The sequence below is a fragment of the Typopeltis vanoorti genome, chromosome 6 (assembly GCF_054136105.1).
Source record: "Typopeltis vanoorti isolate ZY-2024b chromosome 6, IOZ_Tvanoo_1.0, whole genome shotgun sequence".
NCBI lineage: Eukaryota > Metazoa > Arthropoda > Arachnida > Uropygi > Thelyphonidae > Typopeltis > Typopeltis vanoorti.
Genome location: NC_143554.1, coordinates 160,484,695 through 160,497,483, shown reverse-complemented (window position 1 = coordinate 160,497,483; position 12,789 = coordinate 160,484,695). Strand labels below are relative to the sequence as shown.

The window sequence follows — 12,789 nt, the reverse complement described above, 5'->3', positions numbered from 1 at the left end:
TCACCAAGCTTCCCTTCCACAATCCTTCAACCGTTTCTCAAGTATACTTGCATAAATCTTAGCAGGAACACTTAGAGAAATACCTCTGTAATTCATATATTATTTTATTTCCCTTCTTATATATGGGTACTATGCGAGCTCTACTCTAATCATCTGGAATTCGTCCCTCCGTCAAGGCCTTCTGAAATATGGTGCAGCCACTGTAAGACTTTTATACCTCCATACTTGAGCATTTCCGGTCTAACATCATCTATCATGCTGCCTTTCCACATTTCAGGCTTTTTCAACTTCAAGTATGGATATGTATTCCTGATTGCATATTGAGGGTTTTTTTACCACTGTGCTGTTACTGATTATTTCATTTAGCAATTTTTATGAAGTACACCAAGGATATTTTTTCTCCAGTTTTCATGTCATCTTCATCTCTAATTCCTTTTACAGCCCTCTTTTCTCCATTTTTGAGCTTTTTCAACAGCCTCCAGATTATCATGACAAAGTCTTCCTATGATTTTTGTTTTGCCAGTTTTACACAGTGTTTAGCCTTCTTGCATTTGTCTTTGTATTCTCCAAGAGCACCAGCAGACTTATTTGCCAAGAACTTTCAATATGCTTTCTTCTTTTCCTTCACTGCCTCTTTAACTACATGTGTCCACCATGGAGTTCTGATTTTTCTATCCTTGCAGAAAACCTCACCACATGCCTCTCTGACTGAATCAATCAATGTTTTTTTTTAAAGGCTTGCCACTGAATCTCCAAGGTTTGGTTCCTTTTCTCAAACTCTTTAATTTTTCTTGAATAATGTTTGTATATTTTAGTCTACAGTTCACATCCAATGGCTGCTTTACTTTTATTTGGTTTAAAACTTTCTTACATGTTCTTCTTTCGAATATGAAATTCAATTATATCCTCTCAAGACAGAAAGATCACTTTCAATTTCAAATCGTCTGTACAGTCTAATGTCCTGCACCAGTGAGAAAACATCACTATCAACAATAACATGTTAATGAGACTTTTCTTATTACTTGCATCTTCTCTCTGAAATTATGTTGGAACAGTCTGTTAGTAATAACCAGTCCATGTTCTGAGTAGAAATTCAACAGGTATTTGCCATTATTATTAGCTTTGCTCTTTTCTCCAAATTTTCACAAAATATTTTTGTATGTTCGACAATCATTCCTACTCTGCTATTTAGATCCCCAACTTTTCTTTTTTCATTGTGTCAGTTGCTTTCTCTTAAGGTAGAAGTGAAGGAATTTTTAAGGCTTTAGAGAAAGCAACTGACACAATGAAAAAAGAAAAGTTGGGGATCTAAATAGCAGAGTAGGAATGATTGTCGGACATACAAAAATATTTTGGGAAAATTTGGAGAAAAGAGCAAAGCTAATAATAATGGCAAATACCTGTTGAATTTCTACTCAGAACATGGACTGGTTATTACTATCACAATGTTCCAACACAATTTCAGAGAGAAGAAGCAAGTAATAAGAAAAGTCTCATTAACATGTTATTGTTGATAGTGATGTTTTCTCACTGGTGCAGGACATTAGACTGTACAGACGATTTGAAATTGAAAGTGATCTTTCAGTCTTGAGAGGATAAAATTGAATTTCATATTGGAAAGAAGAACATGTAAGAAAGTTTTAAACCAAATAAAAGTAAAGCAGCCATTGGATGTGAACTGTAGACTAAATTATTTGTGCCTATGTTGGACCATAGGCACAAATAAGCCTCATTATCCAGTTCCCCATCCTCATATCTGCCCACATCACTCTACTTGAGACTGCCTACCATTCAAGAAGATTAGCCTCATATTTAGTGTTGAATACTACGGCTACTCCATCCTTTCCTTGATTGTCATTGCCTGAATATAACATTTTGTATTTATTGCTCAGAAAGATCTCACCAGTTTTTGTCTTTTTTTGTTTCAGTCACCCCTATTATGTTACTCTGGTACTTATCCAATTCCTCATCTGGATCCATTTCTTTGCCATTCAAGCATCTTATGTTGATAGTATCCATCTTGAACTCTGGTGATGTTGAGTTGGGGTGTGTTTCAGAATTTGTTCTAGTAGTTGACTTTTCACTGTTAAAACTAATTTAACTAGTTTATTAGTTTAATAATTAGTAAACTAATAGTTCTACAATTCTTACAATCCTTCATATCTCCCTTCCTGTGTATTGGTATGAAAACTGACTTCCAGTCTCTAGGTCATGATCCTATCTCCTTGTAATCAATCTATGAAACCCTTGTATCTCTCCTATCTCTCCAGCCTGTAGCCTCATTGTTTTCAAGTTGTTTAACTCCTTTTTCAACCTCATACCTAAATGGAGGAGTTTCCAAATCAAAATTTTTTCTGGTGAGAGGGTTCCTTATCCTCTCTGGTGTACAGTTCCTCATAAGTATTCTTTTCATCTGTTTTTGATTTCCAGTTTTTTTGTTAGTACTGCTCCTTTCGTCTTTGATGAATTTCAATTTGGGCTTAAAACTGTGCTCGAGGTCATGAACTAAATGAAACATCCTTTTATTGTGAATCCTCATCCGGAACTTCATCTCTTCACATTTATTAGCATAAAAATTTTCTTTGACCTGCATGATGGCTCCTCTGACTTCTCTATATAATCAGTTATATTCTTCAATCCCTGTGTTTCTGTTTCTCCAATTGCCTTCTTTTGATTAGATCCCATTTGGAATCTGATATCTATGGGTCTCTTGGTCTTCTAACTGGGCCTAGACACTTCTTGGCTACATCCCATATTATAACCGTGACTCCGTCCATAAGCATTTCAGGTGAGTTCTCCTCACCTGAAATGCTTATGGATGCCACACAGTGAATGTCAGAGATTACTCTGACATTCACTGTGTGGTTTATGGACACAAACATCAATCATACTTTACTGGCCTCCACAGAGCCCCGATCTTAACCATACTGAACATTTGTGGGATAAACTGGAGAGTTGGATGAGGTCAAGGGATGTCTGCCCCACAAAAGTCCAGAACCTCATTATATGCAAATAGGAAGAATGGTCCAAAATTCCCACTGATCAGTATCATACAATTGTGGAAAGTATGCCCCAAAGGATTGCTGTAGTCATCATAGGGAAAAGAAGTCCTACACCTTATTAAGGTGGGCAACATGGCTGTTTGTTCCTCACACTGTGGTGTCTGTGGACTTCTTTCCTAGCAGTGTATATACAAAATTTACTCATGCACTCTCTCTTTCCAGATGGCGACTTTCATATGAAGGTGAAACTATTGGGAAATCAGTTATTACTATTAACACAATAGAAGTCTCCATAATTATTAAAATTAATGCTGACCATTAAAAAAAGTTATATAACAACAGAAATATTAGTCATTAGTGAACAAGTTTCAGATATCAATGAATTATTATGGAGATAAATGAATGAAATAAGAAATCAAAGTGTAAGCTAACATGAGTGGTAGTAAGAAGTGATGAAACCCTAGCAGATACTTATAAATATTAAGAATTTATATTTAATTACTGGAGAGTCCAAAAGGCTTAATTTTATTTAAATTAAAGAGATATTAAATCCCACATTGTTTTAAAGCCGAATAAGAAACTCAAAGATTGGAATCAGAGAGTTTCATGATAAATTAAGGGGATTTAATATCCCCTTAATTTAAATAATGTCTATATAGCCGAAATGAAGCCTGTTGGCTCTTTATATTTAAGTAGCAAAAGGCTTAATTTAGGCAACATAAATTTAAGGAAATAGAGGATTATTATATACATTTCGCCATGAAATAAGACTGGATTCAGAATATCCCTTATTTCTACAAATTAAGAATTTAATTTTTACTTACAACAGCTCCATTGACTCCATTCAAGAAATCAGAACGGACATTTTCAGTACCCATATTAGTGAGAATATCTTGAATAAGTAATAATTCTTTGATTCTTAGGGCCTCATGTTGTTGCCTTTCAGCCTGTTCCCTTTTTGCTGCTTTCTTTTGCAACTTTGTGTTCTAAAAACCAATAACAAGAAGAAGAAAAAAAGTCATTTCTTGTACATGATATCCACGAATTATTGCTCAAACTAGTAGAGGTTTAGCAGTTACTTTCAATATTCTAACTGTACATTGTTTAGGATAATATCCTTAAGGTGTCTTCTCTCTACGAAACTTATTTACACGTTTATTACTATAAAACACATTTCTAAATGTAAGATTGAGAATAAATGTATCAATTCTAAATTTGTCATGAAAAAAAAAAAAAAAAATTAAAGGGGTGGGGGATGTCACTACTTTTGTTCATAATGGCACCAAAAAAATAATGTAAATAAGCAAAGGAAATTTTTTTCCCTAGGGAAATGAAAAGTCAGAAGGAATCAAGGGGAATTATTTCCAATTAGTTCATTCAATCATGTAGTAAACTGGAAGCATAAATCAACTTATGGACTTGCATTTTATTGTGTATGATCGCAGACAAGTCCATAGCTAATAAATAAGAACTTATATGGTTATAAGAATAATGAATTCAGAGAAATTCAACACAATTAAATGATCCCAGGTCAGTGCACCCAAGATGGTATGACTCAGCAGCAGGGGATGAAGAAATGCATCGCCAATTTAACCTTATGAGTGACTTTAATTTTCCAAAGATTGATTGCATAGATAAGAAATCTCATGATAAGAAAGAAGTGGAATTTATTGAATTGTTAGGAGACAACTTTCTCAAGCAACGTGTGAAAGAAGGAATCTCTAAGAATAGAATATGGCTATTTTACCACCAGTGGGTGACAGTGATCATGTGTGCTTTCTTGGTAAGTATCTAATTGTATTGATGCTCCAATTAGAACAGGTTACATTTTGAACAACAAAGCTGGAAATTATGACAACTTAAGAGAATGCTATTTTTGGTCCCATGGTATCAGTTATTGAGTGGGAAAAATGTCAGCAATGGGAATCTTTGAAAATGTGATTAACTGAGCCAGTATCTGAATGCATTCCTAACATTAGAAGAATAAATAGGTTGGGAGGTGAAATGGATGTGCAAAACCTTATTAAGCAAGAGATCCACAAGAAGATGACGTGGAAAGGATATCGTGAGAATAAGAGTGAGAGGAGTTATGAAATATATCAAGCTCAGGCCAGAAAAATGATGAGTATTGTGCAGAAAGCTAAATCAGAGTATGAAAAGAAATTGGCCATGCAAGCTAAAAGCAATCCAAAAGAATTTTATCGTTATGCCACAAGCAAAAGAAAGAATGAATGTGAAAGAATAACTTTATTGAATGCAGATGGTACTCTAGTGTCAGAAGCTAATGAGATTATTCAATTAATGAGTGCTCACTTTGCTAAGATATATCAACCAGGTGTATGTAACATGGTGCACAGTGCTACTACTAAATTGGATGTAGAGTTAGAGGTTCATGAAAATTAGGTTGAAGAGCTGTTACATAACCTGGATAAGAATTCCTCAATAGGGACAGATGGAATATCAGCCTGATAAAAGTTTATTTTTCACTTGGTTAGACTATAATAAATTTAGTTTAATCCTTTATCCAAGTGTGAGCAAACAAAGTTTGTGCCTGAAAATATCTTCAAGACTGAATCTGGTGTTGTACTACCTTACCAGGGTAGGTAGTACAACACCAGGCAACTCGTAGCAAAGGTGGAGCAAGCTACCAACACTCCTATCCCAGTATCTCCCAAAATGCAAAATGCAAAACACATCTCCTAATGGATATGTATAATGTTATGCATTAAGGGATTGGCCACTACCCAGTCGACCTTTATTGAGGTCTCTTCAGCGGGAGCCAGGCCCAGAGTTGGAGATACCAGGCAGAAGCAATAGTGAGGTCATCTTTACCTACATTAGTTGCCTGGTGTTGTACTACCTACCCTGGTAAGGCAGTACAACACCATATTCAGTCCTGAAGATATTTTCAGGCACAAACTTTATTTGCTCACACTTGGATAAAGGATTAAACTAAATTTATTATGGCCTGTTTTTCTAAAGGAATGCTCAGCTGAATTGGCTAGGGCTTTCGCATGTTCACATAACTAGAGTCTTAGCTCAGGAATGATACCACAGGAATGGAAGGAATGTATGATAGTTCCATTGTAAGGATTGCGCAAAAACTGATGTATCTAACTACCGACTTATCAGTATCTCTGGTGTGGTAGTGAAGATTTTAGAGAAGTTGGTAAGAACTTGCATATAGAAATGGGTAGACAAACAAGCTATACTCTGCAAGGAGCAGCATGGGTTTACTAAAGGAAGGTCATGTTTAAGCAATTTGCTCATATTATACAGTGATGTTACAGCTGAGTTGGATAAAGGGAATGGATACACTATGATAATGTTGGATATTTCTAAGGCATTTGATAGGATACCATACGAAAGACTGTTGCATAAACTGGAGAATATGGGATTGGAATATAAACTCTTGACTTGGATCAGGGGATAGTTGACAGAGATATCAAAAAGTGGTACAGTGGGTGTGAATCTGCCAGATTTAAGGTGACCAGTGGTGTACCCCAGGGTTCAGTCCTTGGGCCATTATTGTTCAATCTATACATTAATGACATGAGGTAGGGTCTAACATCAGATGTGCAATTGTTTGCTGATGATGCAAAGATAGGCAGGACAATCAGGGATGCAAATGATATTCAGCATTTATAAAATAATTTGAATAGGTTGGAAATTTGGGCAAACGAAAATGGCTGTCAGTTTAATGTTAATAAGTGTAAAGTTATGCACTTTGGCGTTATGAGATTTCCAGTGGCATATTATATTAGTGGGGTTATGCTACAAGAAACTGAGGAGGATAGGGATCTTGGCATATTGGTGGATAGGAATTTGAAGCTCCAAGGTAACATAGAAAAAGTTGCAAATACAACTCAGAGGATAATTGCGATGTTGAAGCAAACCTTGACATCTAAGGATAAAGAAGCCATTTTGCCTCTTTATAAGACCACAACTGGATTATTGTGTGCAGATTTGGTCTCCCGGATTCCATGGGATAAAGAAGTTGTGGAAAGGGTGCTAAGAAGAGTTACAAAGATTATATCGTGGATTATGGGATTTAGATTATGAGGACAGATTGCGAGTATGTGGATTGTAGACTTTGGTTAACAGGAGAAAGAGGGGTGATATGATAGAGGTCTATAAACTTTTGAATGGGTGTTGGAAGGTGGGGAGAGAACAAGGGGCATCAATGGAAGTTTGTTCACACTCAAGAAAGGGTAAAAGCTAGGTTTTTCTCTCACAGAGCAGTGAGTGAGTGGAACAGTTTACCTTTAGGGGTAGTAAGTGCATCTAGTATGAATTAATTTAAGGGAAGGTATGACAGCTGGTTTGGGTAATTTACAGCCTCCCTCAATGAGTCCTCGACTCCCTGGAGCTCTCAAATAATAATGATAATTCCACGAGAACAAAAGAGACAAGATGAACAAACTTCTGATGTTATGAGTTAATGACACGAATTAATGCAATATCTCTAACAGAGAAGTTGATAAAAGATAAGGCAAGGGGTATGCTCGGTGAACTGAGTGGGGGGGGGGGGGGGGAAGAGTCTCTTAAATGAGTTACTGAAAGAAGGAGATTCCTCAACAATTACATTTGAATTCTGATTCACACAATGAACCATAATTTAAAATGTTCAAATTATTATACGGTATTGCCATGGATTCTGGAGATTCATCTTGGGAGACCCACACTAACCATACATACATACATACAATACCTATCATACCTCTCCTTAAACTCATTCACTGTCAGGGTGCTCACCACTAATCCAGGCAATCCATTCCTCTCATTCATCACTCTCCAAAAATCTAGTCTGCACACACATCACTTTACAGATAATCCCAGTTCTCTAATTTATATACTGAAAAATCTCTTTTGTGTTAGTCTTAACCTTTTAGTAACTGATAAGTTTCTATCATGTCTCCACTTTGCTGCCCATCAGCTAAACTGTCACCCACACACCTTCAACCTATTCTCATATGGAGCATTCCATAAACCTGTTACCAGCTTGGTCACTCATCTCTGAATCTTCTCTACCACCTCCTGATTGCCAATAAAAAACCAAGTGACCAAACCCGAGCACAGTAATCAAGATGCAGCCAAATCTTAGCCTTATAATGAGGAATAATAACATCTCCATTTTTACTTGTTAGTGTTTTTTCAAGATCCAGTAATCCTTTGGGCTATTTTACCAACTTCTGCTATATGCCTTCTGAACTTCAACTCTTTGTCCACTGTTATCCCTAAAGTCCCCACGCTCATCAACTTCCTGTAATCCAGTACCATAAATGTGATATACAGCATGTAACTTTTCAACCCTAAGTGCATAACCTTACATTTTGCAACATTAAATTGATAATATTATCCTCTGCCCACGATACCTATTTTTTAAGTCATTCTACAAAATATTTACATCACCTTTATCAATTATTGCACTCTTCAGTTTTGCACCATCATCAAACAACTGAATATCCCCCCCCTCCCACAAATCTTTCCCTGTATCATTGATATACAAATTAAGAGTAGTGGCTCTAATAAAGAACCCTGAGGTACTATTTTCTGGTGTCTGTCTGTCAGCCACTCACCTATCCATGCTACTAGCTTCATATCCATTACAGGGAAAGCTGCAAATGCTGAGATGATAACAGAGGCCTTGTGAGAATTTACAGTGCATTTCAAGCACACTGAAGATGAGGTTAATATCCTGGCATATACACATTTTCTATTTAATTTCTTAGATTAAAATAGAAAGAAAAGTAATTCAGAAAAGAGAAGAGTGATTACTGTAGGCCAGGAAAATATCCCAATACAATAAGCCTATCTTTGAACATATCTTTCATTCATACCACGACAAACCTAACCCCAATGTAATCTGAGGTCCCAGTATTCTGCTGGCTTAATTCTTTTACAAAATGAAATAGCAGTAAAACAAAAACTAAAAATGTTTGCATCCATAATAATAAAAAAATGCATATGTGTGCATTTTTTTTATTATTACGGATGCCTGGTTGGCTGAATGGATGTTTCATTCGTTAGCATATAAATTTCGCCAGCCTCTGTGATACCACCAACTCTTCATCAAAAACTTCTTCCACATTAACCTAGTAACAACTCTTGACCAAATTATATGTCTCAATAATCTCCTCTACTCAGCTAATTCATGAAGCTTTGTAAATTGCATTTCTTCACTCTGTCTTCATACCTTTACTACCAGTTACTACCTTTTTGAATCTTCTCTGAATCCTTTCTAATATATCCATCACCATGAAAACCAGAAGACCCAATCTGTGCACAATAATCCATATGAGTTGATCAAGGCCTTATACAATGGAACCAACTGCTACTTATTCATGTCAAGGTCCTCTGCCTAATTGCCATAATTTGATGCGACAACTTCACAAACTGCAATGTGACCCCTAAACTTCAGGTCCTTGTCCACCACCATTCCCAGATCGCTCATCTACTTTAATGCCTTCACAATTTCGACTGTTTGACTACTTGTATGTGGAAACATGACTTCTGCATTACTTCACTTTGCATTATGGGATGCAAAGGCAATTGATGTGAAGTCATTACTCTATATACAAGTAGCCCAGTCATGAAGTTACTTCACATGCAAACTTTGTTTGCTTATACTTGGATCAAGGATGAAACCAAGAATATAATTTCTTGGCATCTTTAATTTATAGCAAAACCAAGTGAAAAAACTTTGAATTTCTAATAAATAAGACCAGCAAATAAGGAAAATTATGAATCAAATGGATTATAGATTTCGAAAACTAAAAATTAAAGATAAAAAAAAAAGAGCAATAACTAGTGAAATATACATAGGACTAACAGCATGATGGTAGTGCTGGTCATTTCGTGCAAATCATCAGATGATAAAATTGTCAGTTTTGCACTGTTTATCATGTGATGATTTTCACAAAATGTCAATCATTGCTAATTACTACAAAAATTAGTGAAACATATAAGACAAGCACTGCATGTTTCACTAATTTTTTTCTCCTTTCTTAGTCTTTAATTTTTACTTTTTAAAAAGTTTGTTTTCAAAATCTATAGTCCATTTCATTCACAATTTTGCTGGCCTGGTTGGTCGAGTGGTTAGCATATCCACTCTCTAGCCAAAAGGCTGTGGGTTTGAATCCCGCTGTGAGCATGGATGTTTGTGATTGTCTGTGAAAATAGTGGTGATGGTCGGCAGTAGATGATGAAGGTAGTTGCGGTTAGTGGAGTGGTGGAGACAGAGCTGTAGAGCAGGTGCCCTCCCTCGATGAGTCCTTGGACTCCCTGGAGGTGTTACATAATAATATTCCTTGTTTACTGGTCTTATTTATGCATCATTATCAATACCATTCTCTTACACTAGGTTCTCAGCTCAATCAAGTTTGGTGTCAAGTTTGATTGAGCTGATGATTTTGTCATCCTCACCTTCCAAAATACAACCAGGTATGTCTTTTAAGTTACTCTTAGGCATAAATGAAAATTTTACATTAGTCTTAACTTGGCATCTGGTTGTGCGATATGTGATCGTTCCATTATCCACTAAACTTCAATTTCTTTTTATTTTCTGATATCAGGAGCAACATGAAATAGCTTCAGAAAATCCTAGTAGTAGGTCAATTTTCTACTACTCTTAGGTTAATAGAAGAGATAAAATAAGTTCATCAAAAAACATACAATGCACAAATCATTTTAGAAAATGTCATTTACACAGATTTAGTAAATTAAGGGGAAAAAAAAAATTCAAGGTTCATATTGAATTTGACCAATTTTCTCCTGTAAATTTTAGGATTCAAGGTTTAAGAAATCCTAGAATTATAGATATATATCCTGAGAGACTGAAAAAATTACTTTATAGGAAGCAGAAATTTAATTATTTCTACTTTTCCTCGCTGGTCAGCAGTTTTCTTCGAATCAACAGGTGATTGCAGCTGTAGAGGGGTATTTTGCAGATCTTACTGAGAACCACTACAGGGATGGGATAATGGCACTGGAATAAACGTATTAGTCTTAAGGGAGATTATGTTGAAAATTAAAAATAATTTTGAAATTATAAATTTGTTTTTTCGTTGTTAGGCCGAGAACTTTTTAGAACACCCTCGTAGATCGTAATCCCACTAACTCTCAAAAGAATAAAGTTTGCATATTATTGAAAAAAGTCATTTACTGGCAAAAAAATAAACAGTTAACAAACCCTAGCCTTTTCTTGTTAAAACACCCAGAATATATGGAGCACCTAAAATTCACAAACAAGATACACCCCTGAACTCTATTGTGAACAGTCCCACAAACTTGCTAAACATTTAGCAAACTTACTAGCCAACCTCACAAATAATTCTCCCTCCCTTGTTAAAAATTCTGTTCCCCTAAAAGTATTTTAGAAAACCATATCTTAAAAAGTTCAGACGTAATGATTAGTTTTGATATCACTTCACTATTTACAAATGAATGATTAATTGAAATCCTTGATTTACTAAAGCCACATTTCACCTGATATATTTGAACTATTTAAATTTACAGTACATGCAGGTTATTTTACATGGAAAGGGAAGATATACAAACAACTAGAAAGGACAGCAATGGGCTTCTCTCTTTCTTCCCTTTAGCCAATTTCTACATAGAACACTTGGTAAAGTTATGAATACAGCCACGCTCAAACCAGTCGTTTGGCTATGCTATGTTGATGATGTGTTTGCTATTTGGTCACATGGTCCAGACACATTGGATACATTTTTAGTGCATTTAAATAGCCAACACCTTAAAATCCACTTTATAATGGAACTGGAAGTTAATGACTGTCTGCCCTTCCTGGATACACTAATCACATGGCTTCCAGATGGTTCTTTATCTTTTTCTGTTTATAGAAAACCCACACACACAAATAGTCACACCATCATCCTGCTCAATAGTACGGTATCCTAAAACGCTAACTCACAGAGCTAGAGCTATTTGTTGCAATGACAATGCTCTTACTGCTGAACTCACTCACATCACACCTTCTTAGCCAATGGCTATAATCTCCATAGGATAGAAAAAAACTAAATGCTCCCCAGAAATCCCTTCCATTGCCTATCACATATGACTGCAACAAAACTGTTACCATCCCATACATTCAAGGCACATCTGAAAAGATATCTGGAGTTCTCAATAAATATCAGCTATGCACCGAATTTAAACCTTATGTCAAATTGACAACTCTTCATCTGTTCACCCAAGGGCAAATTCTCTTCTTTATCATACCAGCTATTTATGAAGTGCCCTGTTCTTGTGACCAGGCTTACTATAGACAGACAGGAAGAACTGTTGACATCTGTCTTGGTGAACATAAAAATACATCCGGCATTATTGTTATGGCAAGTCGGGATGCCTTGGATAACACTTCACACAGGATCAATTGGAATAAAACAAAAATGCTACACAGAAGTCATTATAGGTCAGAAGATTGTTTTTAAAATCAACAGAATCTTCAAAGCATACTTCAAACCTCAACAGGTATAGCCATATAAATTTACCAAAATCTGGGATACAGTCATTTTAAGATCTAACTAATATTTGTTTTGGAAGTTTATTTTGCACTTAGTTAGACTATAATAAATTTAGTTTAATCCTCTATCCAAGTGTAAGCAAACAAAGTTTGCACCTGAAAATATCTTCAGGACTGAGGTAAGGTGGTACAACCCACTGGCAACTTGTAGCCAGTGGGTAAATATGACCTCTCCATCATTTTTGCCTTAGTATCACGACTTCTTGGTCTGCCTCCCACTGACGAGACCTCAATAAAGGTAGAAAC

General features: G+C 35.8%; 1 protein-coding gene across 4 annotated transcripts in view; it reads right to left on the bottom strand.

Annotated features, from left to right (window-relative positions):
• Window positions 1-12,789, bottom strand: part of LOC150106169 (caprin-1-like) — a 261,133-nt gene that overhangs the window by 172,270 nt on the left and 76,074 nt on the right. For all 4 annotated transcript variants that reach the window (XM_090394515.1, XM_090394517.1, XM_090394518.1 and 1 more), the window contains exon 4: window positions 3,827-3,988. In XM_090394515.1, coding sequence (XP_090250641.1) covers window positions 3,827-3,988 — 162 coding nt within the window. The remainder of the gene's footprint in view (window positions 1-3,826; window positions 3,989-12,789) is intronic.